At 39.2% G+C, this 25,030-nt stretch overlaps 2 protein-coding genes across 4 annotated transcripts in view; both read right to left on the reverse strand.

Moving 5' to 3' along the window:
* Positions 1 to 12,838, reverse strand: part of IL20RB (interleukin 20 receptor subunit beta) — a 30,309-nt gene extending 17,471 nt beyond the window's left edge. Inside the window, exons 1-2 of the mRNA XM_079922617.1 lie at positions 12,710 to 12,838; positions 422 to 548 (exon numbers count right to left, since the gene is read on the reverse strand). Of these exons, the coding sequence (XP_079778743.1) occupies positions 422 to 548; positions 12,710 to 12,782 (200 nt within the window). The 5' untranslated portion in view covers positions 12,783 to 12,838. The remainder of the gene's footprint in view (positions 1 to 421; positions 549 to 12,709) is intronic.
* A 637-nt stretch (positions 12,839 to 13,475) lies between these two features.
* NCK1 (NCK adaptor protein 1) overlaps positions 13,476 to 25,030 on the reverse strand; it is a 92,570-nt gene continuing 81,015 nt past the window's right edge. For 2 of the 3 annotated variants that reach the window (XM_079921272.1, XM_079921273.1), the window contains one exon: positions 21,410 to 23,569. In XM_079921272.1, coding sequence (XP_079777398.1) covers positions 23,375 to 23,569 — 195 coding nt within the window. In that variant the 3' untranslated portion in view covers positions 21,410 to 23,374. Of the gene's footprint in view, positions 19,746 to 21,409; positions 23,570 to 25,030 lie in introns of those variants that run through there. The other variant, XR_013828309.1, reaches the window with a different exon arrangement.

A 25,030-nucleotide genomic window follows, 5' to 3' on the forward strand; every position in this document is an offset into this window, starting at 1 on the left:
TTGTTTTGGCTTCTAGGGGCAAGCACACAGTCAGGAAAAACTGAGGTCTCCCCCACCCCCAAAGGATCTGAGTCCCCAGTGATTTCTCCACCTCAAGTCAGAGACAAACTTGTTTCTTCTTAAAATTTTCTTCAGCATTAGACAATTGACTCATTGTTGGAAAGAAGCTTCACCAAAAAGTCTTTATACATGTTTGTGCTCCCAGGGAGTTCACTGTCAAATCCATGGGACAATTTCCCTTGTTGCTTCAACTCTCTCAGTGCCCATGCAGACAGAGGATGCAGATCATGGGAAATAACCTCTCCCTGGGCTCACAAAGCCTCCTTGAGCTCTGGAATGAAGGTTGTGATTCCTGGAGAGGAATCAACTAATGTCTAAAAGAGAAAAACGAAAAAAAAAAAACACAAAAAACAAAACTCACCCTTGGTACTCGACAGAATAGTGTACTATTTCTTCAGGCACAATCACTGGGCTCCATGTCAAGACATGCTTCATGTTGGTTGATTGTACAGAGAGGTTCTGAGGGGCAGGCAGAACAGTCGCTCCATCTGAGACCAAGGCAGATAGACAGGCTGACAGGTGAGCTCAGGGGGCTGGCATCAGGGGAAATGCCACAGCTTCAAGTTAGTTTCTAATGAAAAGCCAAACATGCTTAGGAACTAGAAACAACTCTAAAGTCACCATACTTGTGTTCATGCTAAATTTTTGCTATCATCATTGTAATTCTGCCTTTGGTGATTGAATGGCATGTTAATATTAATAATAATAATGGCTAATATTATTGAGCACTTACCATGCTCTATCTAGGCCGTGTGCTTGGTTGTCACATGATTATCTCATTTAATCCTCATGACCATACTGGGAGGTAAGGACCATTAGTTTCTCTGTTGTACAAATGAGGAAACTGAAGCACATTATGTACAACCCTTATGTCACGATCTAGATGCAGGCCTTGACTCTGCCACTTACTATGTGACCTAAAGCAAGCTGCGTAAACCTGAGCCCCCCACCCCTACATGGCAAACCCATACCGGCTCCTGCCAGCTTCTCATCACCACCTTCTCCTGCTACTGCCATCCCCAGGTACCAAAGCAATTCGTTTGTGTCCCCAAGAAGGCCAAACAGGGCGCAGCTGCCATCTGGGAAGTGCAGGCTCAGGTCTGCCGTGGAAGGAGTCCAGTGCAGAAAGGCACCAAGCCAGCTCGGAGACTCCGCCCCAGGCACCCTGCAGCCCTCTGAGCCAGCCGGGATTCAAGCACCTGCTCACATAGCTGTGTGCTCAGAGTGTGCACACAGTGGGTCTACAGTTTGCACACAGAATCAAAGAGGCCTGTGAAGCTGAACCTGCCCTCATAAGGACCTTGCAGCCTCAGGGCTCATCCTTGCGTGTAACCCAGGGTGCAGTCTGGATCTTCCGATATGGTCTTCCCCTCCGACTTTCACACGCTCTTCTTTTAATGCCCAACACCTGCCTCCCTTTGCTGTTACAGTTGCAGTGATAATATCGACAGCATGGTGTGTATGAGGCTGGGACCCTCGCCTGGGACTTTTCATCTGTGTGCCTGTCTCCAGATTGGCACCTGCTGTTCGTTATCCAGCGCTGTAACCACGAGAGGATGGGTGCTGCTGGGGACACCCCACCTGGTGCCCTTGCTTCTTCCCTAATGTAGGACCCTTGTGATGCATCCTGATCTCACTCTCAGCATCCACGGCCTGCCCTGTGAGGAAACACCTAGGGTACCCACAAGGGAGGCATCCTGCCCTCCCCACCTTTAAACCTGTAATCACCCAAGGGATGAAAAGGAAAAGTGCCAGCTGCAGTGAGGTCACCCGGGAGGGTGGAGCCTGGTCCTCTCTGACATCCTTCCTCTGGTAAAGTAGACAAAACATTTCCCTAGTCAGATATGCGAAGATTTTAAAGCTATGTAAATATAAAGCTCTAATTCATAATTCTAAAACTCTCAAAAATGAAATCTCCTGGCCCAGATGGTTACACTGGAGAATACTATGAAATAGTTAAAGAGAAATTAACACCAATTTTATACAATCTCTTCAAAAAAATAGAAGAGGAAAAAGCACTTTCCAACTAATTTATGAGGCCAGTATTACCCTGATACCAAAATCAGGTAAAGGTAGTGTGTATTTAAAAACACAAAAGCCTGCACATCAACATATCTTATGCACTTAAATGCCAAAATCTTCAACAAAATACTAGCAATCCAAATTCAATAATGTATAAAAATGATTATGCACCATGATCAAGTGGAATTTATTCCAGGTATGCAAGGCTGGTTCAATATTTGAAAATCAATTAATGTAATCCACTGCATCAACAAACTAAAGAAGAAAAATCATACAATTAGATCAGTTGACACTGAAAAAGCATTTACAAAATTCAACATCCATTCATGATTTAAAAGCAGAAAACAACAAAAAACCTCTCTTCAAGTCAAGAACATTAGGGAGTTATCTCAATTTGATAATGACCATCTCTAAAAAACCTACAGTTAACATCTTATTCAATGGTGAAAGACTGAATTCTTTCCCCCTAAAATCAAGAAAAAGGCAAGGGTGCTCACCCTCATCACTTTTACTCTACATTGTACTAGAAGTTCTAGCAGCTGTAATAAGGCAAACAAAGGAAGTAAAAGGCATTACAGATTGGAAAAGAAGTAATTAATCTCCCCCTATTTGCACGCTATGTAGGAAATCCCACAGAATCTACAAAAAAAACCTCCTAAAACTAATAGTGAGTTCAGCAAGTTCATAGGATACAAGATAAACATTAAAAATTAGTTGTACTTTTAAATACTAGCAATGAACACTTATACACAGAAATTTAAAATATTATTTACAATCATTCTCTCCCCCTAAAGTTCAGGTGTAAATCTAATGAAACATATCTAGGATTTGTATGGGGAAAACTCCACAATGCTGGTGAAAGATTTCAAAGAAAACATAAATAGATGGAGAGACATACTGTGCTCATGAATCGAACAATCTGACATAGTTAAAATGGTAATTCTCCCCAAATTGATATACAGGTTTAACGTGATTCCTATCAAAATCCCAGCAAGGTTTTTTGTAGATATATACCAGCTTTTTCTAAAATTTATAAGCAAAGGCAAAGGAAGGAGAATAACTGAAACAACTCTGAAAAAGAATAAAGTGAGAGAAATCAATCTACCCAATTATAAGACTTACAGTAATGACGATTGTGTGGTATTGACAAAGAAATAGACATATAGATTGATGAAACTGTATAGACATCCCAGAAATAGACCCACACAAATATGCTCGACTGACTTTTGGCAAAGGTACAAAAGCAATTCAATGAAGGAAGGATAGCCTTTTCAACAAATAATATTAGAGCAATTGGATATTTGCAGGCAAATAAAAAACTTCAACCTAAATCTCATACCTTATGCAAAAAATAACTCAAAGTGGACCATAGACTTAATGCAAAATATGAAACTCTAAACTTTTAGGAAAAAACATAGAAAATCTTCAGACCTAGACAAAGATTTCTTAGACTTGACACCAAAAGCAAGATCCATAAAAGGAAACATTTATAAATGGGCATCATCAAACTTAAAATATCTTGCTCTGCAAAAGACCCTGTTAAGAGGATGAAAATACAAGATACAGACTGGGAGGAAGTATTTGCAAACTATATATCGCACAAAGGATTCATATCTAGAATATATATACAAAGAATACTCAAAACCCTACAGTAGAAAAGCAAACAATTCAATTAGAAAATGGGCAAAAGACATGAAGAGTCATTTCACCAAAAAGTACATACAGATGGCAAATGAGCACATGAAAAGATGTTCAACATCATTAGCTATTAGGGCATTGCAAATTAAAACGTCCCTGAGATAGCACCACACAGCCATCAGAATGACTAAAAATTTTTAAAGTAACAATACCAGACCCTGGTGAGGATGCAGGTAAAGTCACTCATACATCGCTGGTGGGAATATAAAGTGGTACAGCCACTCTGAAAGATAGTTCAGCAGTTTCTTGTGAAACTAAACTGGTAATTACTATACAACCCATCAATTGCACTCTTGGGCATTTATCCCAAAGTAGTAAAAATTTATGTCACACAAGATCTGCACAACAATGTCTATAAACAAACTGGAATCAGCCCAGATGCCCACAGGTGAATGGTCAAACAAATTATGGTACATCCAATAAAAAGGAACAAACTGGGGCTTCCCTGGTGGTGCAGTGGCCAATGCAGGGGACACGGGTTCGTGCCCCGGTCCGGGAAGATCCCACATGCCACGGAGTGGCTGGGCCCGTGAGCCATGGCCGCTGAGCCTGTGCGTCCGGAGCCTGTGCTCCGCAACGGGAGAGGCCACAACAGTGAGAAGCCCGCGTACCCCGCCAAAAAAAAGGAACAAACTATCACTACGTAAAACAATCTGGATGAATCTCTAGGAAATTATGCCAAGTGAAAAAACCCAACCCCCCAAGAGTTACATGCTGTATGATTCTATTTTTATAACATTTTGAAATGGCAAAATTTTAGAAATGGAGAACAGATTAATGGTTGCCAGGGGTTAGGAACAGTGGGGAAAGGCACAGTAGGGGGAGGTTCTAAAAAGGCAACAGGAGTATCATTGTGGTACTGGAACTGTTCAGTATCTTGACTGTGGTGATAAATACACAAACCTATTACACACACACACACAAGCACACGCTCGAACGAATGCAAGTAAAGCTGGGGAAGTCTGAATAAGACGGGTGGATTGTATCAATGATGTCAATATCCTGGTTGTGATATTATACTACTGTTTTGCGAAATACCATTGGGGAAACTGGGCTTTCTGTATTATTTCTTATAATAAATCTAGAATTACCTCAACAAAATTTCAGTTAAAAAATACAAACATAGTGTCATCACACCTAAAAATTTAGCATTAATTCTGATTATCTGCATGACAGGATACATTTTAAAAGACCATGATAGGATAAATTCAAACAGGATGAAATGCACCTAGGAGAAAAGTAAAGTTGTAGAATTAGGTGCAGTCAATTAAATCAGTGAGGGACACCTGTTTAGGGTGGGAGACCTAACAATTAGGTGTCCTAATGACCAGGGCACTCATCAAGGATTTAAGCAACTACTCTGAGGTTGAGTTTCTGGGTATATCTTTCTTCATGAGGGTCACACAGGCAGGACAACAGCAAGAGATGTCCCAAAATTTAGGTGCCTCCATTATGTTATGCAGCAGTTTGCACTTGTGTAACTGTCTTCTCCTACCTGTGAAGTTCCAAATCTAACTCCACTATGGGCAAAATACTCAGTCTCATTCCTGTCTTAAAATGAAAACTACTGCTTCTTTCTGAGCCCTGTAGGCAACATCTTCAATATCTTTATGCCATTTGTACCATATATTCCAAATTCCATCTTTGTTTCGCTGTTGTTTATGTAGCACACATACACATTGGGAATGAGATGGAAAATCAGTAATGCCCATGAACTACTGTGCCAGGGGATGTTTAATTGGGTTACATAGAAAGCATGGTGGCCCTATATGAGGAAAAATCCATTTTATGCTAGGACACTAAATAGGGAAGTCTATTTTCAGCTCAGACTCCAAGCTGAAAGTGACTCCTTTCACCTATGAAGGGTTTCATAGGTGAATCCCCTCCAGTTGTTAGACAAGGCTCACTGTGGTCCTGAGAACACAATTCAGTGGAGAAAAAAAAAACTTTGGGGCTTCCCTGGTGGTGCAGTGGTTGAGAGTCCGCCTGCTGATGCAGGGGACATGGGTTCGTGTCCTGGTCTGGGAAGATCCCACATGCCGCAGAGCAGCTGGGCCCATGAGCCATGGCCGCTGAGCCTGCATGTCCAGAGACTGTGCTCTGCAACGGGAGAGGCCACAACAGTGAGAGGTCCGCATACCGCAAAAATAAATAAATAAATAAATAAAAGAAAAAGAAAACTTTGTTATCCACCCACCATTCTCATTAACAAGAAATGTCATCTACCAGTCAGGAGTAATGTGTATTGAAGTCAAGTAGAAGAAACCAGTTAATAGAGACTCTTCCTGATGTGCATGAGTAAATGCAAAAACAAAGAATGCACTCAAGGCAGGAGGGGAGAGTAAGCTTACAGTGTGAACAAGAAAGACTACTGGCCACAGAGAGAAGGGTGCAAAATTGGGAATAATTATTTCCTCAGCCACACTGGATGAGAACTGTCAATGGAGCTAGACCAAGATATTGGAATATCTTCTGTATAATCGTTTGGTTCCTTGTGAATAGTTATGCTCCTGTCACTGTAGAAAATTGTTCTTGTTCTAGCAGTCTGACTCAGTATCTCAAGAAGGCCCACTGGGTGGAGCCTCTTGGGTGTTTCCGATAGAAACTTGAGCCAGGTGACTGTGACTATTTAAGATTCTGGTGCTCAGTGTGGCAGAAAGTAGCTAAGCAACACTTTTTGCATAGAGCTGCATTCACAAAGCTGATCCCTCTTTCTTGCGGCCTATTAGTATTCTATTGCTGCTGTAACAAATTCCCGCAAATGTAGTATCTGAAAACAACACAGATTTATTATTTTCCAGTTCCATAGATCAGAAATCTTACACAGGTCTAACTGGGCTAAAATCAAGGTGCTGGCAGGACTGCAGGCTCCAGGGGAGACTGTTTTCTTGCCATTCCCAGCTGCTGGTGGCCACCCACCTTCTTGCGCATGGCTCCTCCTTCCTCCATCTTTAAAGCCAACAATGGCTGGTTGAGTCCCTTTCATGCTTCAAATTTCTCCTGCCTCTTTTTCTGTCCTCCCATCTCTCTCTCACTGCATCCAGGAAAGGTTCTCAGCTTTGAAGGACTCATGTGATTAGATTGGGCCCACCCTGATAATCCAGGATAATCTCCTAATCTCAAAATCCCATAACATTAATCACATCTTTAAAATACCTTTTTCCATAAGAGGTAATGTATCCACAGGTTCCAGGAATTAGAACGTGGATGTCTTTGGCGGACCATCATTCTGACTACTCCATGGGGCTTGCACTTCAGGGGATATTGATACCATGAACTGACACGATACCCTAAAATGTCTCCCTCGAATACAGTAAATTATTTCAAGAGAATCCCCTTGTATGTGACCAGAAGAAGAAAAGAGCAAGGCTGAGCTAGGACATGGCTGCTAAGCAGGTTGCTGGCATCACTCGCTGCCTAAGTAACTAGTGCCCCACCCCAGCTTCAGAAGGTATGCAAACCAATTCATGCCTCAGGAAAGTGATCTACTGCTTCAGGATCTTAAAGTATGGTCTTTGGATCAGCAGCATCACAATACCCAGGAGCTTATTAGAAATGCAGACTCTCAGGCTGCAAGCTGTGCCCTACAGAACCAGAAAGTGCATTTTAACAAGATCCCCCAGGTAATTCATAAGCATATTAAAGTTTGAGAAGCACTGGTATATAGAGTTCTAAATGGTTCTCAACCTTGGCTGCCCATGAGAATTACTGGGGAGGTGGCTTTTTGTGGGTGTTTTTTTTAAGTTTTATTTTGAAATAATTTCAGACTTACAGAAGAGCTGCAAAAATAGTACAGAGAGCTCCCATATACCCTTCATTCAGCCTTCCAGATGTACATGACCACAGTACAAATATGAAAAGGAAGATATTAACATTGGCCCAATATCAATAATGAAGCCTCAGTATTTATTCGAATTTCACCAATTTTTTTCCCCTAAAGTCTTCCTTCCTTCCTGCCTGCCTTCCTTCCTTTCTTTCCTTCCTTTTTTTCAGGAACCAATCCAGAATCCCACATTTAGTTGTCATATCTATACTTAGTCTTCTTCAATCTGTCCTCAATCCTTCCTTGACATTTTTGACGGGTACTGGTCAGTTGTTTTCTAGACCATTTCTCAGTTTGGGTTTGTCTGATGTTTTTTCATGATTTGATTAAGGTTGTGCATTTTTGGCACATACAGGGAATACATGATGTTACTATGTCTTATTACCGGTGGTGTTTACCTTGACTACTTGGTTAAGGTGGTGTCTTCACTATAAAATGACCATTTTCCCCTTTATAATTAATAAATAACTTAGGGGAGATACTGTGACACTATGCAAATATTCTTTCTCCCCCAACTTCCATCCATTAAATTTTGTGTTTATTGGTGGATATTACTTGCAACAATCATTGCTGCGATGTGTTGTGATTTTCTATGTGTTAACTGGAATTCTGTAAGAAATAGCTCTTCCTTCTCCACCATTTGTAATAGAAATTTATTTTATTCTATCATTTTTTTTTGTTTTTTGTTTTTTTTTCAGTACACGGGCCTCTCACTGTTGTGGCCTCTCCTGTTGCGGAGCACAGACTCCGGACGCGCAGGCTCAGCGGCCATGGCTCACGGGCCCAGCCGCTCCGCAGCATGTGGGATCTTCCCGGACCGGGGCACGAACCCGTGTCCCCTGCACCGGCAGGCGGACTCTCAACCACTGCGCCACCAGGGAAGCCCTATCGTTATTTGTTACTCAAATCGTTCCAGCTTTGGCCATTGGGAGCTTTTTTGGGTTTTGTGTCCTTTTGAGTTACTCCCATCTCTCACTCTCTTTTTTCATGTTATTTTTATTAATAGACTTTTAATTTTTAGAACAATTTTAGATTTATAGGGAAAAAACACAGACAGTAAGTACACAGAGTTCCTGTACACCCTTCACTCAGCTTCCCCTAATGCTAACATCTTATATAGTCACAATATATTTGTCAAAACTAAGAAACTAACATTGTACATTACTATTAACTAAACTCCAAACTTTATTTGGATTTTGCCAAATCTTCCACTAATGTCCTTTTCTCATTCCAGGATCTAATCCAGGATCCTTGTTGCATTTTGGGCCCCATCCTTTTTTGAGCACTTCCTTCCTTACCACAAGATGTTCCAAACTTCTATTTTCTCTTCCCAGTTATGGAATAAACCACTTCTCTAAGGAGCCCCACCCAGGAAGTTTTGAAAAATCCCAAAGACCAGGCAGCACCCTAGATTAGTTAAATCAGACCTCTGGCTGTGAAATCCTGGCATTTGTACTTTTAAAAGCTCTCCAGTTAATTCCAACATGCACTTGAGATTGAGAACCACTGATCTAGACCTTACTTCAGGTACCTGAAAGACAGTTAAAACTATGAACGATATATGATATCACTTATATGTGGAATCTAAAATATGACACAAATGAACCAATCTATGAAACAGAAATGGAATCATGCACATAGAGAACAGACTGATGGTTGCCAAGGGGGAGGGGGTTGGGAGAAGGGATGGAGTGGGAGGCTGGGGTTAGCAGATGTAAGCTTTTATATATAGAATGGATAAACAGGTCCTACTGTGTAGCACAGAGAACTATATCCAATATCCTGGGATAAACCATAATGGAAAAGAATATAAAAAAGAATATGTATATATATATATATATATATATATATATATGTATGTATAACTGAATCACTCTGCCATACAGCAGTAATTAACACATTATAAATCAACTATACCTCAATAATAATAATAATAATAAACTATGAATGATAAACCCCTAAAGAATTAGGTGTATTTCCCAGCAGGTTCTTATGTTCCCTGCAGACAGAAAACACTGTTTTGTTCATATCTAACCACCCAGAACGTGGCACACAGCAGGCGCTCACAAATACAGAATGAATGAAAACGAAACAGGTGAACCAAGTCTTGGCTCCTTAGTGAAATTAGCCTCAGCCTGATTTTTCCCCCCGAATTCCTATCTCACATTAGACCTTTGTGTCATTCTGAGGTTTATGCCCACCACAAAGCCCCTGGGCACATTTCCCAGGCAGAACCCCTTGCATCTCCTCCCTGGAATCACCATGCTGGCTTCCCCTCACTGTGTCTGCTGTCAGTTCCCCTCGTTTGGGCTCTGTTCTGCCACCTTTACTTCCAACAGCCCTTATGGCAAATGTGTCAGAAAACACAGCAACATCTTCTTTATTCCTTTTGCTTTGTCCTTCCAAACTTTCTCTGGCCTGCTTCAATGTCTCAGCTTCTTCTGCAGAGAAGTACAAAGGGCACAGGCTCTGTAGCCAACAGAACCAGAGTCAAATCCCAGTTCTCCCACTTATTAGATGCATACGCTTGGGCAAATAGCTGAACCTCTCTGAGCCTCTCTTTCCTAGTGTATAAAATGGGGGTTATATCACCTACCTTGCAGGATTGATGTGAGATGTCAAGAGAATATTTTTGCTAATCCAGAGCACAGTGTGCGGTCATAAATGGCAGTTGCGATGGTCACTGTCGCTGTTATTATTGCTGTTATTATTACTATTATTATTATTATTGGTAGTGGGAATCAGTTTCCTGAATTACACACTATTATTTGAAAGGGACAGGGCAAGGCAAATAAATTCTGTAAAAGAGAGCAAGACCTCTACCCATCTGTCCCAAGGATCTAGAGTAAGTAGTAGAAGTTCATTTAGACATTGCAGAAATCATTGCAGGCTCCTACACAGTCCAGAGTAAATGGTCAAAATTGCATAAAGGCAACCTCAGCTAAAGCAAATAACTGCTGACACCACCATCGGTTTGCATAACCAACAGATGAAAAGTAACATCTTCAGAGTGCCTTTGTTTTCATAATCTCGTTTGACACCTCCCAACTGAAAGGTAGCTATTTTGACCAATTTGCAGATAAGGAAACTGAAGTGATAAGAAATATATTCACTGAGCGAGCAAGTGATAAAAGTCAAAACTCACACACAGGTCTTTCTCGCTCTGACATCCTTGTGGCTTCTACCACTGGTGGGTTTTTTTTGGTTGCTTTTTTTTTTTTTTTTTGGGTGGGTGGTGGAGGGGGACAGGGATGGTTGTTGTAGTTTTTTGTTTGTTGTTTTTATTTCTGTGTAAGTTTACAGGTGTCAGAAGAGTACTCACCTCCAGGTCTACTTGAAATAGGAGTCTTCAGGAAAAGGCTTAAAAGACTGGACTACCTCATTGAAGAAAATGTCAAATTAAAAAATGGGTGAAGGGGATCAAAAAGTGTAAATTTCCAGTTATAAAATAAATAAATCATGGGGATGTAATGTATAGCATGGTGACTATAGTTACTATACTGCATATTTGAAAATTGCTAAGAAAGTGGATCTTAAAAGTCTTCATCACAAGAAGAAAAAATTTGTATGGTGACAGCTGTTAACTAGACTTATTACAGTGACCACTTCACAGTACATACAAATATCAAATCATTATGTTGTACACCTGAAACTAATATAATGTCATATGTCAGTTATACCTCAATTAAAAAAAAAAATCAGGAAAAATATGCTGGCCTTTCCCCTTCTCATTTGGCCACCCCGTCTTCTCCCTTTAGCTTAGTGGAGGAGCGTTTTCCTAGCAACTTGTTTGTGCCACCAACTAATCAATGAATCAAGTAACTAACCAATCAGCTAACATGCTGAGCCTATGCTAGGGGCTGTGGGGACGCCAGGAAAGATGCCTAGGCCCTGCCTTCAGGCCAGTGCAGGAAACAGAAACAACCCACTGAAACAGAGTACATGGGGTCAAGGATCAAAGGAGAGAGGTCTGGGAAGGGTCTGCAGGAGCAGGGACCCATCTGGAATGATGATGGGAGGACGGGTTTGGGATGGGGTAAGGACTGGCGAGGGAGCTTCTGAGGGAAAGAACTACAATAAAGACCAGGAGGAGGAAATGGGGGGGGTGGGTGATGCGCCAGCTGTGAAGACAGCAGCCACCTGTGGCCCATACTTGTTTTCAAGGAGTAGTGAGAAATAGGATTGGGGTCTAAATATGATGTGTCATGAAACAAACAGCAAATTTGCTCATCATGTGCTGAGACATACAGTTGTGAAGGGTTTTGAGCTACACAGGCATATATTTGATGTTTAAGTCAGCTCTAAACATTTGCTAATCACCTCGGCACCGATTTGTTACCTGATTTAAACTAAGTAGAATAATTAGTTCTCAGTGTTAAAAAAAAGAAAGTACTCAAGACACCCACAGACACTGCAAAGTGCCTAGGACCTTGGTGTATTCAAATTAGAAATTTCTTTTAAATGTTAGTTGACAGGAAGAAACATCAAAAGTGAAAGCTGCGATTTCAGAACAATAACATGTAGGTGCAAGCAGCCAGAATGGAGCAGAGATAATTATGTAATCTTACTGGCAGGCAAAATGCCCCAAACCAAATACTTTTTAAGATGGTATGGAGTACCTGACTGCTACCTTTTCTGAAGTGACCAGGAGAGAATTCCAATTTTCATAAATCTTGTACCCAATATTAAGGTTGCAAATTATGTCTTTCTATTCACATGTATTTTGTTAGAATCTTTACTTAAACCTGTCCTTACAGTGAACATCTCTGAGGCACACACAGAAAGACTGAGATAATAACTATGTTTTGGCTTTTAAAACTAAATAATAAGATAAATAACAAAATACATGGATCTCTGCTAACCTTTAAACGATTTTTCTGATGCTTTATCTTCCTAGATTGTTCTGTGGACACTGAGAGATTTCTAAACAGAATGCAGGTCTTTTCTCTGTGGGGATGGAGGATTAGGAGGTGAGAAACCTTTTCAAAAACAGACATAAGATGTTCTATGCATATACTGCAACCTCAAACCCTGGGAAAGTATTTTTCACCTTCCTAACCTATATTTGAGTCCCAGACTGTAAGCGGTATTCTGATTCATACTTACCCACGAGCAAACAAGGAATCAAGGCGTAGGAAAACCACATGATAAGACTTGTCTCGATTTCTTCTAGAACCATTGTGAGGGTCTCTGTTTGGCAGGCTCAGTTTGACCTGGAACATTGTTTCCTTCCAGAATGAAGCACTCTTTCCGTATCAGCCATCCTTGCTTCGGAACGCAGAAGTTGGAGCTGAGTCTGAGTCGCTGTAAAGCCTGAATTGTTCTGGAAAGAGGAGCCAGCCCAGACACCTCAGAAGAGGCGGGCTGGGCAGCACCCTCCTTTCTGCCCAAACCCAGATGTTGCATCAGGGGGTGTGGCCTAGGAGAGTTCCAGAGAAAAGATAACTGGGAAGCTTAAGAATCTGCATGGGGGAGATACCTGGATCATAGGCTCTGCTCTGGGGGACCCTGGTGGTCTCCAGAGGCACCCCTGGCAGTAGCAGGCAAGATTATCTGAACTTCTTATCAAATAGCTGTTCTCTTCCAACTCTCTCTCCGGTGAGTTCATGCAAGCTAGGTACTGATTAGCTGTTTTTCTACATCTCCACTTCAAAAAAAGTAGAGAAGTTTAAAAAATTTTTTCTAAATATCTTTTATAGAGTCAGGAGGTGAAGAATATATAGCTTCATATGTGCTTGCATCTGCAAAAAGAAAACCCGGAAGGAGATAGAGAAAACTACCAAGATTGTTTACCTTGGGGCAAAGGGAGTGGGAATCAGGAAGACAGAGGACAAAAATGGGAACGAGACTCTTTCCACTACCTTTTGTTTGTTTGGGGATTTTAAAAAATTGTTTTTATTGTGGTAAAATACACATAAATTTACCATCTTAACCATTTTTAAGTATACAGTTCAGTGGTATCAAATACATCCAAATTGTTGTACAACCATTACCACCATCGGTCCATGTAACTCTTTTCATTTTGTAAAACTGAAACTCTATATCCATTAAACAATAACTCCGCCTTCTCCCCTCTCCTGGAAACCACCATTATACTTCTCTTTATGATTTTGACTACTCTAAGTACCTCATATAAGTAGAATCATGCAGTACTTGTCTTTCTGTGACTTACTTATTTCACTTAGCATAATGTCCTCAAGTTTTGCCCATTTTGTAGTATATGGCAGAATTCCCTTCCTTTTTAAGGCTGAAAAATAGTCCATATACATTTTGCTTATCCATTCATCCATTGATGGACACTTGATTTGCTTCCACGTTTTAGCTATTGTGAGTATAATGCTGCACTGAACACAGATGTACTAATATCTCAAGACCCTGCTTTCAATTATTGTGGGTGCTGTTATCTTTTTATATTGTTTGATTACTGAACCATGTGAAATTATTATTGAAAACTTTATTTAAATTTTTTAAATTGGAAGGAAAATCTTATGGTAGGGTTTGGCCCCTTAAAATGTCAGTTTTTTAGACTCTAAACACTCCACGTGTGCAAACGCCTCAGTGGAAAGAACATGAATTTTAGAGTGCAACACATTTGGTTCCAGTGTCAGAATTTATTTGCAATATAACCTTGGGAAAGTTACTTATTTATTCATTCAACAGACATTCACTAAGGGCTTTTATTATGTACTAGATCCTGGGAATTCGATAGTTCCTGCCCTCAACCAAAACCTAGTGGAGAAAATGGACATGAGAATAGTCACAAATCAATACTGAAAATGAAGTGACAGAAATATTCACAAGGGAATAAAGGAGCATTAAAGAGAAACACCTAACCCAGCCTGGGGGTTCAGAGAAGACTTCTTGGAGGTGACTTTGGGCTGAGTATTAAATGCTGAAAAAAATCAGTCAGCCAGCCATAGCGTGTTTGGGAAACCACGATAAGTTTGATGCAACTGGAGAGCAAGGTTGGAGTGGCAAGAAATGGGGCTCGAAGGTAGACAAAAACAGGATTCAAGAGAGAGCTTTGAATGCCTTGTTGAGGAGCTCAGAGTTTATCCTGAGGCAATGATGGTTAAAAGCTCAAATCTAATCTGTCATTCCCTGTATTTGAGCTTTAAAAAATTTATGACTAGGGTAGAGAAAATCGTGGAAGCGGCCAGACTGGAGGCAGGTGGGCCAGAAGGGAGGGATGTGGGTCAGCCAGTTGAGAGATGCTGGCTTCCACTAGGTTTTCCCATGTCTGTAGAGAGAAGTGACTAAATTCAAATGATGGAGGTAGAATTGACAGCTCCTAGATGTTGAGTGGATTGGCGGAGGAGGAGGCAAACATGATTTTCACGTTCGTTTGAATAACTAGGTGGATGACAGCATCCCAACCTAAATAATGTTAAGGAGGTGGGGTGGGAGCAGGGCAGGCAGGGTTGGGAATGGTACAGAAAAAGGCTGCATGTGTTCAGTTTGATACACTCGACTTTGAGGTGCTCATATGGGCAGGGGCAGTCTCCAATATTCAAATGATCTTTGTCTCAGTTTATGAGTGTCAGGGTATGGCACCACTTCCCCTACATTCAGCATTTCATTGGTAGCTGAGACCAGCAAGTGGGTGAGAACATTCAGGGAGAGTATGTAGATTAAAGAGACGTGTGGATACGCTCCAGGAGAAGACCTGCATTTAAAGGACCAGCACAAGCAAAATGACATAGGAAGATATAGGGGGAATAAATAGGTCAGAGAGGTCGTCCTGGAACAAACTATGGTCCTGGAAATGATGAAGGATGGAGTGATCACCAGGGGGGGTGCAGAAAAGAGTCACTGAGTAAATTATCAAAAAATGTCTCCTGGATTTACATCACCTAGAAGGTCATTTGTAATCTCAGTAAGAGGAGTTTCAGCGGAGAACTTGGATCAGAAGCTAGATAGTTGTAGGCTGAGGATTGGATGGGAAAAGTAGTGCTCTTTTGATGTGAAGGGGAAGAAAGCAACTCTATGAGCGTCATTTTTATAAAACAATGTCTTGCATAATATTTGTGGGAATTAAAGAATGTAGACAAAGCACATTAGCACAGTGCCAAGGACACAGTAGGTCTTCACAAATGCTGTATTAACCATTTGTTATATTAATAATATTAACAATAAATACATTAGGGTTTATTTGCTCTGACTGGCTGGCCCTTTGTGGGCTGCCCATCTTTCACTTTGGCCCCTGGATCAGCAAAAAAAGCTTCCAGTTGGTGACACCTATTAGAGGGTGGTCATTAAAAGCATGGACTCTGGAGCCAGACTGTCTGGGTTGGTATTGGTGCTCTGCCACTTACTGTGTTTTTTTCGCCAAGTCTTTTAAACAATGTTTTAATGTCCTCCTCTGTAAATTGGAGACAACTGTAATAGTACCTAATTCGTAGGGTTGTTGTGAGGATTATATGAAATGGTACACTTAGAACAGAATCTGGCAAAGTAAATATACAATAAGTATTCGCTGTATATCTTTTAACTACATCAAGGTCAAGGACACTTGCTGCATCCTCTCCTTGATCCCTGCACTCTATACACATTTCCATATATTATACGACAGACTTGCAAGGTATTGATAAAATTTGATTCCCAACTTTTCAGATGAGGACACATCTGAAGTTTATTTACTGTAGATCCCAGAGCCAGTCAGGGATGGAGACAGGAATTCCAACAGAGATCTGCCTAACTCCAAGTTCTTTTCACTCACCTTACTACCTCCCAATTAGTATCGAAGGAGGGCTCACAATGTGTCTGAGGGACGTAAGAGTTAGTGATCTAGGAGATCAGCAAAGGCTTTAGAGAACGGACAATCCTCAATATGGAATTCCAAGGATGTACCCGTTTAGATTTGGATAGGAAAGATGTGCTTGCAGTTAAGCATTCCAACTGGGAGAATGGCATGGTAAGGCCCAAGGATGGAAAAGTTGAGGGGAAAACAGACTGAGGATGAAAAGGAAAAGGAAAGTAAACAGAAAATGGGAGAAAGAACAAGACTCATTTAGTTATGTGATGGGGGAGGAAGGAGAGTTGTTCACCAAACCTTGAGGTGTTAAGATAGCTCAACCTGGGCATGGGTCTCTGTCAAGATGCCCCCGCCCAGCACTTGACAAGTGACAAGCCATGTTGTCACTTGTCATGACATGTTGACATGACATGTTGCCATGTTGACAAGGCAGTACTGCCTGCCAATCCTTCACAAGCCACTGCAGAAAGTCTCTGACCTGGGCTCAGCACACCTCTAGGGGCACTGAGGGGTAATGCTACCTGCCTGCCACAAGCTTTTGAATGGCAGTTCCTCTCAGGACTGGTCCATGAATCAACAAGGAACTCAGACGATCCACCTCTGCATGGGCCATGCCACTGGGTGAGAACCTCTGAAGGGCTGTGCCTCACTTGCTAGCCCCTACCCTTGCCTGGATCCCCGACTCTGATCTTGCCTTTCTCTTCTGGCTTTGAGGAACTTCTCTTTCTACACTTTCTCATCAGCTGGTTGTGATATTTTGTCAATGCAACATGCCAAAACCAAACTGTCCTCTAACCTGTTGCTGCACTTCTCAGATTAATTTCCGCTGCACTTCTCAGATTAATTTCCATGGCCTTCCAGAGTTGAAGATGATCAGTCACCTATGCCTGAAGATGAACCGCTGGAAGAACAAAGCTATTTCCTATCATAAAGAAGTACAGTCTAGAAATAGGAATTTTTTTTCCTATTACACTATTTGCAGCTTGAATATTTAATTACAGAAAGAAAAGCAAGGAGTTAAAGGTTTTTGTGGAAAAGTAAAGAGTGGGGAAGGAAAAGGAGATTGATGGTCAAGGAAGGGAATCCCGAGCCCTCTGAGCCCCATAGGGCTGGGACTAGAATGAAGCAAGGGAGGCACCAAGGGTGCAATATTTCAGGCACTCACTCTTAGGGTTGTGCAAATGCAGGGTAGGTCCTGGTGCCCTGGCACAGACCACGTGGTCAGTTAATTGCAATAACCCTTCCTTCCTCTACTTAACACAAAATAGTTCTCTTCCCTTTACCAAGATTCCTAAATATCTGTCCTGTGTTTTAGCACATCTGACATTTAATTGTAACCCACTGTCTAAATTATTACTATTATATTTTTTTTCTGGAAGTAACACAGTGTATTTAAACAGTGGAATTCTCCTTGTCATAGATTTTTCTAACTCCCGCTTCCACTGAGTCTGCTCCAGATGTAACTTTCACACACTTTCAAGCTCTGGTTTTCAGGGTTCTTACAGCCCTTTTTCAACCTCCTCTGAACATTATTTTCTTCTTCAATTTCCTGCCTCGTTTATTGTCTGGCACCAGTGCAGAACATCAGGAATTTAACCTCCCTTAACCTCAATTCTTTCCTTAGGGGGTGATGAATTAAAACCCTTAAGTCTGTCAAACTGCCCTCCTTCCTGTAGTTATAACTGATTCTTTTCTGTGACATTTCCCAACAACTTCTCTTAAGATGTAGAATCAAGCCTTATTCAGAATAGTCCTTTGTAGTTAAAAGTTCCGTGTTTAAATAAAACAAATACCATTTTATTCAATTCTAAAATTTGAAAACCAGAAACAATGCTCTGTAATAGTGAAGATCTTAATAATTTTCAAATGATTTTGATTGCTGTATTTTCAGTCATTCACTGGTTTAATCCTAGTCATCACTGATTCTATTAAGTGAAGCACACAATATGCTCAGTCTGTTTTATGAGGCCTCCAACCATCCTATATAAATTAACACCCCACTCTCACTCTCCGACCTCCTCATCTTGCTCTGTTTTTTCTTCATAGCACTTCTCCATTAGGCATTACATCACTAGAAATGAAAGTTTTAGGACAGTTTTTGGACAAATTTGTCCATTTTCTTCACTATCATTTTGCTACGTTAGAACAGTCTGGCACCTACGCAATCAAACATTTGACATGAGGTGGTTGGATGGTTGGTTGAAGGACAAGTATCTCCAAAAGCAAAACAAAGACACAAAACCATATACATAGATATAACCATTCAAAAAGTATTTTTCTCATCTTGACGCCAAGTGATTAGCATATGCGCTGATGAAATCAGTACTTGTTTTCTTCTACAACATCCCCCTTATCTACAGTCTAGAAACCATATCAAAACAAGTAAATGTTTGGCATTACTTGTTCCAAGAAAAGACATGCTTATTCAGGGATCACTAATTTCTTCTACAAATGCTCAAAAAAAAAAACAAATTTAATAACCATTCCGGTATTTAACCTAAAACAGACAACACTTTAGTCTCATTCTGGACTCCACCTGTCTCCATAATTTCCTGAAAGCTATCTCCAAATGTTCTACATAGCTTCTGAGCCTAGAGATTTAAAGCAACTAAATACCTTAACTACCTTAGATGTCTATTCTTAATTGTCTATTTATGCTTGTCTTCCTGTTCGAGAGTCATTATCATTCCACCGAGGTACAAGAAAACATGGAGAGGAAATTGAGTACTCTTTGTCTTCTTTGTAGTTATAACTACAAATAAAATTTGCAACATTATTTCAAAATACTGAGACCAGCTTTCCCTGAAGCTTTAAAAACAGCTTAAAAAAGTAATTTGAGTGGAAACATTTAGAAAATCAGCCAGTCCGATTGGTAAACTAAAAGTTTGTGTGAATCCTTTGTAGGCATCAGGCCAATTCTGAAGTATTTGAGATAATGAAAGTGCTCCAGCCAAGAAACATACCCTCAAAAAGACACTGTGGTTTAAAACATTTACCTTCGTGAACACCGCCAATAATAACAAAAACTCCTCCTCCTGCTCTTCAAAACCTCACCAAGCCCAGTTTATGTTCTACTCATTAAACAAACAAGTCTCAGCAAACTGTATACTTTCAAATCACAAGAACCCCTCATTAGTAAACAAGAAAAATATATTTCTTTGGTCATTTGGTTTTAGGTCAACAGCAAAAAACTAGGGTGTGGAGTATGCACAGCATGCTTGGTCTGTAAGAGTTTAGAAGATGACAGAGTTGAGTCATATAAACTTGCTAAACCAATAGAACCAGTTTATCAGAAGAGAGGAGCTTCCTACCTTGCCTTGCAGTAGAATAAAATACAGGTTTTCCCCAGAAGCAGTAATATGGCATTTTCAAAAAGTTCACTGGATGCTGTTCAAAACATAAAATGAGGATGTCATCTATCCTGTATCAAATGTACTTTAAGTTAGAAGCAACCTCAGTTGTGAAGCCATTCGAAAACAGTTAAAGGATGTATATAAATACAGGATTACAAAGGATTTCCTTTTCTTCTAGCAAAATATTAAAGTGGAAAAGTTAAAGCATGCTGAAATGCTACATTCCTAATTTATTGATTTGGACATTGCACCTGAAGCATTTCTGCAAAATGGTAAGTTTCCAGATAACTCCAAGTTATAGGAAAAACAGGGAGTAACAGTAACTACATTTGGAGACTTGAACTAAGGGGGAATAAAGGCTGGGAAAGAGCCTTTTTTACACTTTTAATTTTGTTTTTAACCATATGCATTGGTAAAAATAAGGGAAGCATCCATACCATCTGATGCCTTCTGGGAATTCAAATTTAGTATTATCAGCTTCTCATTTTTCAGGGGAAAGCAGAACTCTGGATTTTATGTGAAATCTCCCAATTTTAAAATGTTAACCATTACTTTTTTAAGCATTGTGGGTTGAACTGTATTAGCTGTATCCTGAACAGGGCACCTTGCAAGATGGGAGAAGGGTAGTGGTGGTGAATTTTGGACTTCTCAACAGCAAAAAAAGTGGCCGGGCTTGCCCAGAGAAGAAGGTGCCTTTTCCTAATTCTCACAATGTACCTACACAGACAGTAGTGGCCCTGCTTCTCGCAATCTCTGGATTAGATGATAGAATTAAAGCATTAACACTGGAGATAACTTATGTGCCACTGATCTATCCACATATCTATGAGGATAACATCATTCTAACAATCCAAGTTGCTCATCTGCTAGGCTTTTTATTCTTCCAGCAATGGCAGTTGATTGCACTTAGGCCTTCTGATTTTAAGTGATATGTCTGTGACACACCATCTTTAATAGTGCCAGGTGCCTGTGTTACTGTGTATAGTCAAAGACGTGTAATATATGTTTGTGAATATGTATTCAGCTGAACTTAAGGACTTATGACCAAATAACAGATACAGCAGCAATAGCTTTTTGTTACTGAGTTTATATAAAGTTCTGAAAAACCTTCTTCCAAGATTTTGGAGAAGTTATTTGTAGAAGTGGGTTGGGCAGGGTTATGTGTGTTATGAATATTTAAATTGATAGTTAAGCATCTCCTCACAGGTGGAAGAAAACTACTGTAATACTGCTCTTCCCAGGACTTTCCTCCTTGTCTAAAAACAAGCACAGAGAAGCCAATGTGTCACAATATAGAGTGTATCAGGCTGGGAATAAGGTTTCTAATACAAGTCCTGCTACTAGCTAGCTATGTAGATGTTTTCTAAGATGGTTCTAGTTCTTAAGAAAATTAATTCATGCTTTTAAAAAACAGTCATTGATGTAAAGATTGGTTTTAAGACTTTTAAAAAATTGATAAAATGTTGAAGTAGAAAATTAAGTAGTTCCCAGTGAGGTTTCATCACATAATAGGAGGAGCACACAATAGCTATTATTGGCACACAAGGACTATCTAGGAATTCCCTAGTTATTATAAATCTAATTATGGCACAGAAATATGCATTCTGCTTCCAGTGATACTCCATTCCTAGCTACTTTCTCAAAATCCTTAACATCAGCTCTGCAGGGTTTGCTATAAATAGCTCATGTCTGTGATACAAAGTAGTAATTGAGTTGCTCCTCTCCTTTTTTTTAAACAAATAATCCATTTTTTAAATAAGGAAGACTGGGGGGTGGGGACCACAAAGAGGTGGAAAATAAAAAGAAAGCATCATCAAATGTTTGTTTAAGATTAAGAAGATGTTTGCTACCTAGTCATTTTACAACTACTTTAAAACTATTTTCCTCAATTTATATTCAAGTGATTTTACAGCAAAAAAGGTAAGAATACATGACTTTTGTTTCCATTAAACTTGCCTACTAATAATCATCTTAATAAACAAAGGGGGCTGAGAAAGATAATGAAATATGAACTAAAAGGATTTAAAAGCAGATGTAATGAAGACAGAAAATTGTACAATGTCTATATTTGCTAACTCCTATTGCTTAGTGAGAGAAGTCAGGGCTGCCACCCAGTGGCAATGTAAGTCTTTAAATGATCTGAAGATTTAGAGAATTTAAAAAACATTTAAAATAAAACAAATTTAAAAAAACCAAAGTCAAAAACCTCATGAATTAGACAACTTCAATTTTAGAATCAGTAATTCTGGTGTCTTAAATGTCTGTTCATAACATATTAAAGAATGGAAACATTCATTTGCGTAGGCAGCATTGGGGAAATTTTTTAAAATCTCATGACTTTCTACTATTTACTAAGTTATGTGGTTTTAGTAAGTATTTTCTATTAAAATATTGAAAGTACTTTGCTTAAATTAAATCTCCAGAATTTATAGTGGGGGGAAAAGCTGTGACCATAAAGTATAACTGGTTTTCTTCTGTGATGTATAGAAATAGATTAAATACGCTACAGTAGCCTCTCATCCATACACCCAAACTTCTGCTTGATAAACAAAAACTTAATAGAAGCATCTGAAAATATAAGATTCTAAAAATAATTTTCCCTTACCATTAGCACATCACATCTTTTCCTCAGGTATACATCAATTTTAGTGTCCCAGTCAATAAAATTCAAAGCTGAAAGAAGAAAATGAGAATAGTAGAAATACTATGCCTGATAATTATTGATTTTTTTTTTTGGTGGGGTTGGGGAGAACCAAGTATCTCATTGCCTCTTACTTCTTCAAACTTTGGCCATAGCTTTTTTCATATTGACACAGATATAACATATTCAAAAATAAGATGCTTTGGTAAAATAACACTAGGGGAAAAAAATAACACTAGAGCATCCATTTACAGTTTGAAAAGCTAAATATCTCAGAGACTGTTTTGTTCTCTTGAATAACCAGATGAGAGAGAAGCACCAAAAAAAAACAAAAAAAAACTTAGGAATTTACAGATTTTTGTTTCCAACAGTTGTAAATTTAAATTGTACAAGATATGTTTTCTAACCTATGTCCCGTATGTTTTGCTTTACACTGAAAACAAACGAATTTTGGAAAATAATGACAGACACAACATACTTGATATTTACAATGGCTTGTGACAAATATAATACCTGAAAATAATTTCTAATTTTCCATTTATTATTGCTATTTAGTCACAGAAAAGATTAACAACTCTCCAAGAAATTTATTTTAGCATATGCCATATATTGATATAATTGATATAATAATTTTATATGAAGAGAACCATTGCAGAAGTAACTAAGGTGGTGCCCTTACAAGGAAATAAAGGAAAGGCAATAAAGAAATTCTTCCATATAAAGACTTTCGATTTGCATCATTTTTTCAAAATATAAAACCTTAATATTAGAAGTGAAGAGAAAAAGAGCAAAAAAAAAAAATAAAACAGAAGACCAAGGATAAGGAATTGCTCTATGCAGATGTTTGGCATATGTAGTATATATGTATGAACTGAGTTATAATAAAAATACTTATGTATTATAGTCAATTTTCATATAGAGTTAGAAACAGCAATTTCCAATCAAGCATGACTGGACTGATATTTTCTCAGTCTTCACATGACGAATTACAACTGTATAGCAGTCACTTCTGGTCAGCAGTATCATGATAAATGCTTGATAAGATACAATTTTTCTCCTTGTTCACTTGTAAAAATTGGTGCCTTTTTGTAATGTTCTACAAGTTCTTCCATGGTGCTGAATTTACGCTGCCCAATGCAGTAGACAGTCTCTTTTAGTTGGACTTTAAAATGCTTGTTTTTCCCTTGTGCTTTTAGTGATACTGAAAAATCATTTGGCTAAAAGAGAAAAAAATTTTGAAAGACATCTATTAGCATTTTTATATTAAACTAGTAACAGCTAAAATGTGAGCACTTTAAGTACTAGGCACAATACTAAATTATTTACATGAATTATCTCCTTTATGCCTCAAAACAAACCCATTTTACAGATGAAAAAAAAATCAAGGCTGAAGAGAAGCTGAGTTGCCTAAGATCATCCATCTAGTTAACAAAAGAGCCAGGATTCAAATCGAAGCAGCCAGACTCTTAAGTCTCTTAACTATTATGCTCTACCTAACACCAGGGCAAATCCTTTAGTTTAACATCTGAAGCATAAAAACTATCTTCTCTCCATTCAAACTACTGGAGAAACATAGGAGAAAATCCAAGACATCCACCCCTTTTCAATTAGTAGCTAACAGTAGCTGTCTTACAGAGTAAATACTCTGAAATCTCAAAGATGAAGGACACAAAAATGAGAACTAATTTAAACTCTAATAAGAGATCATAAACTCAAATGCCTATAAGGGGCAAAAAAGAAATGTAAACAATGGCCAGGGTGGCTATATAGGGGGAAACAACAGTACATGGCCAATCTAAAGGAGGTAGCCACTTAACTGCCAATTGTTGCCTTGTAGGAATACGGCTCAACATTGATAGGCCTTCCAATTTTAAAAGGGAAATCTGATGTCTAAATTCTTATACTAAATCTCCCAATATTTAAAAACTGACAATGAATTCAAATGTTTAAAAACACTGTGCAGGTCAAATGAAATATGCCTATTTGAGACCTCTACTTTAAAAATTCGACTACTAAAAGTAATGGTATATTTTGGATAATATCTATGCTTAATTACCCACAAGAAAATACACAGTATTTTGCAATCAAGTTTTAGGTTTTTTTTTTTTAACCTTACACTCTTCTGAATAGTCTATATCAACCTCTTATACAGTTACTGCCAAAGTTTCAAACAGTGGGTTTCTTGGAAACATCTTATGGTTATTTACCACCCACTCCAGGGTCACTCCCTTCTAATCCTTCTGCCCACTGCTTGTCCTAGAAAGTAGGGCCAGGTCAGGCACCTAACAGAAAACAAATCCCACCACTCTTCCCTATCATAAATCACCTTCTCCTTCTGAGGGGTTATGTACAGGCCCCCATTTCCTGAACTTCACATCAGGCAGTTCAATTAATTTCAATCTCGCCCTCTCATCTTTCCCACCCCTCACCCCTTAAACACACACACACACCACTCAAACAGATAGGTCTTCTTTCTTTCTTTCAACCTTCTATACAATCATACATTAACTTTTGTACAAATACATATACACAAAAAAAGCCAATACTACTCATGGAAAAGTAGTGATATCCTTTATCAAGGAAAAATAAAGGCCATTTTTAAGGGAAATGAGTATTGTCAAATTCTAAAATCCTAGATAGTACCCAAAAGAGCCCACAAAACTATTTTCTTATTCAAT

Source organism: Stenella coeruleoalba (assembly GCF_951394435.1).
Source record: "Stenella coeruleoalba genome assembly, chromosome: 5".
Taxonomy (NCBI): Eukaryota; Metazoa; Chordata; class Mammalia; order Artiodactyla; family Delphinidae; genus Stenella; species Stenella coeruleoalba.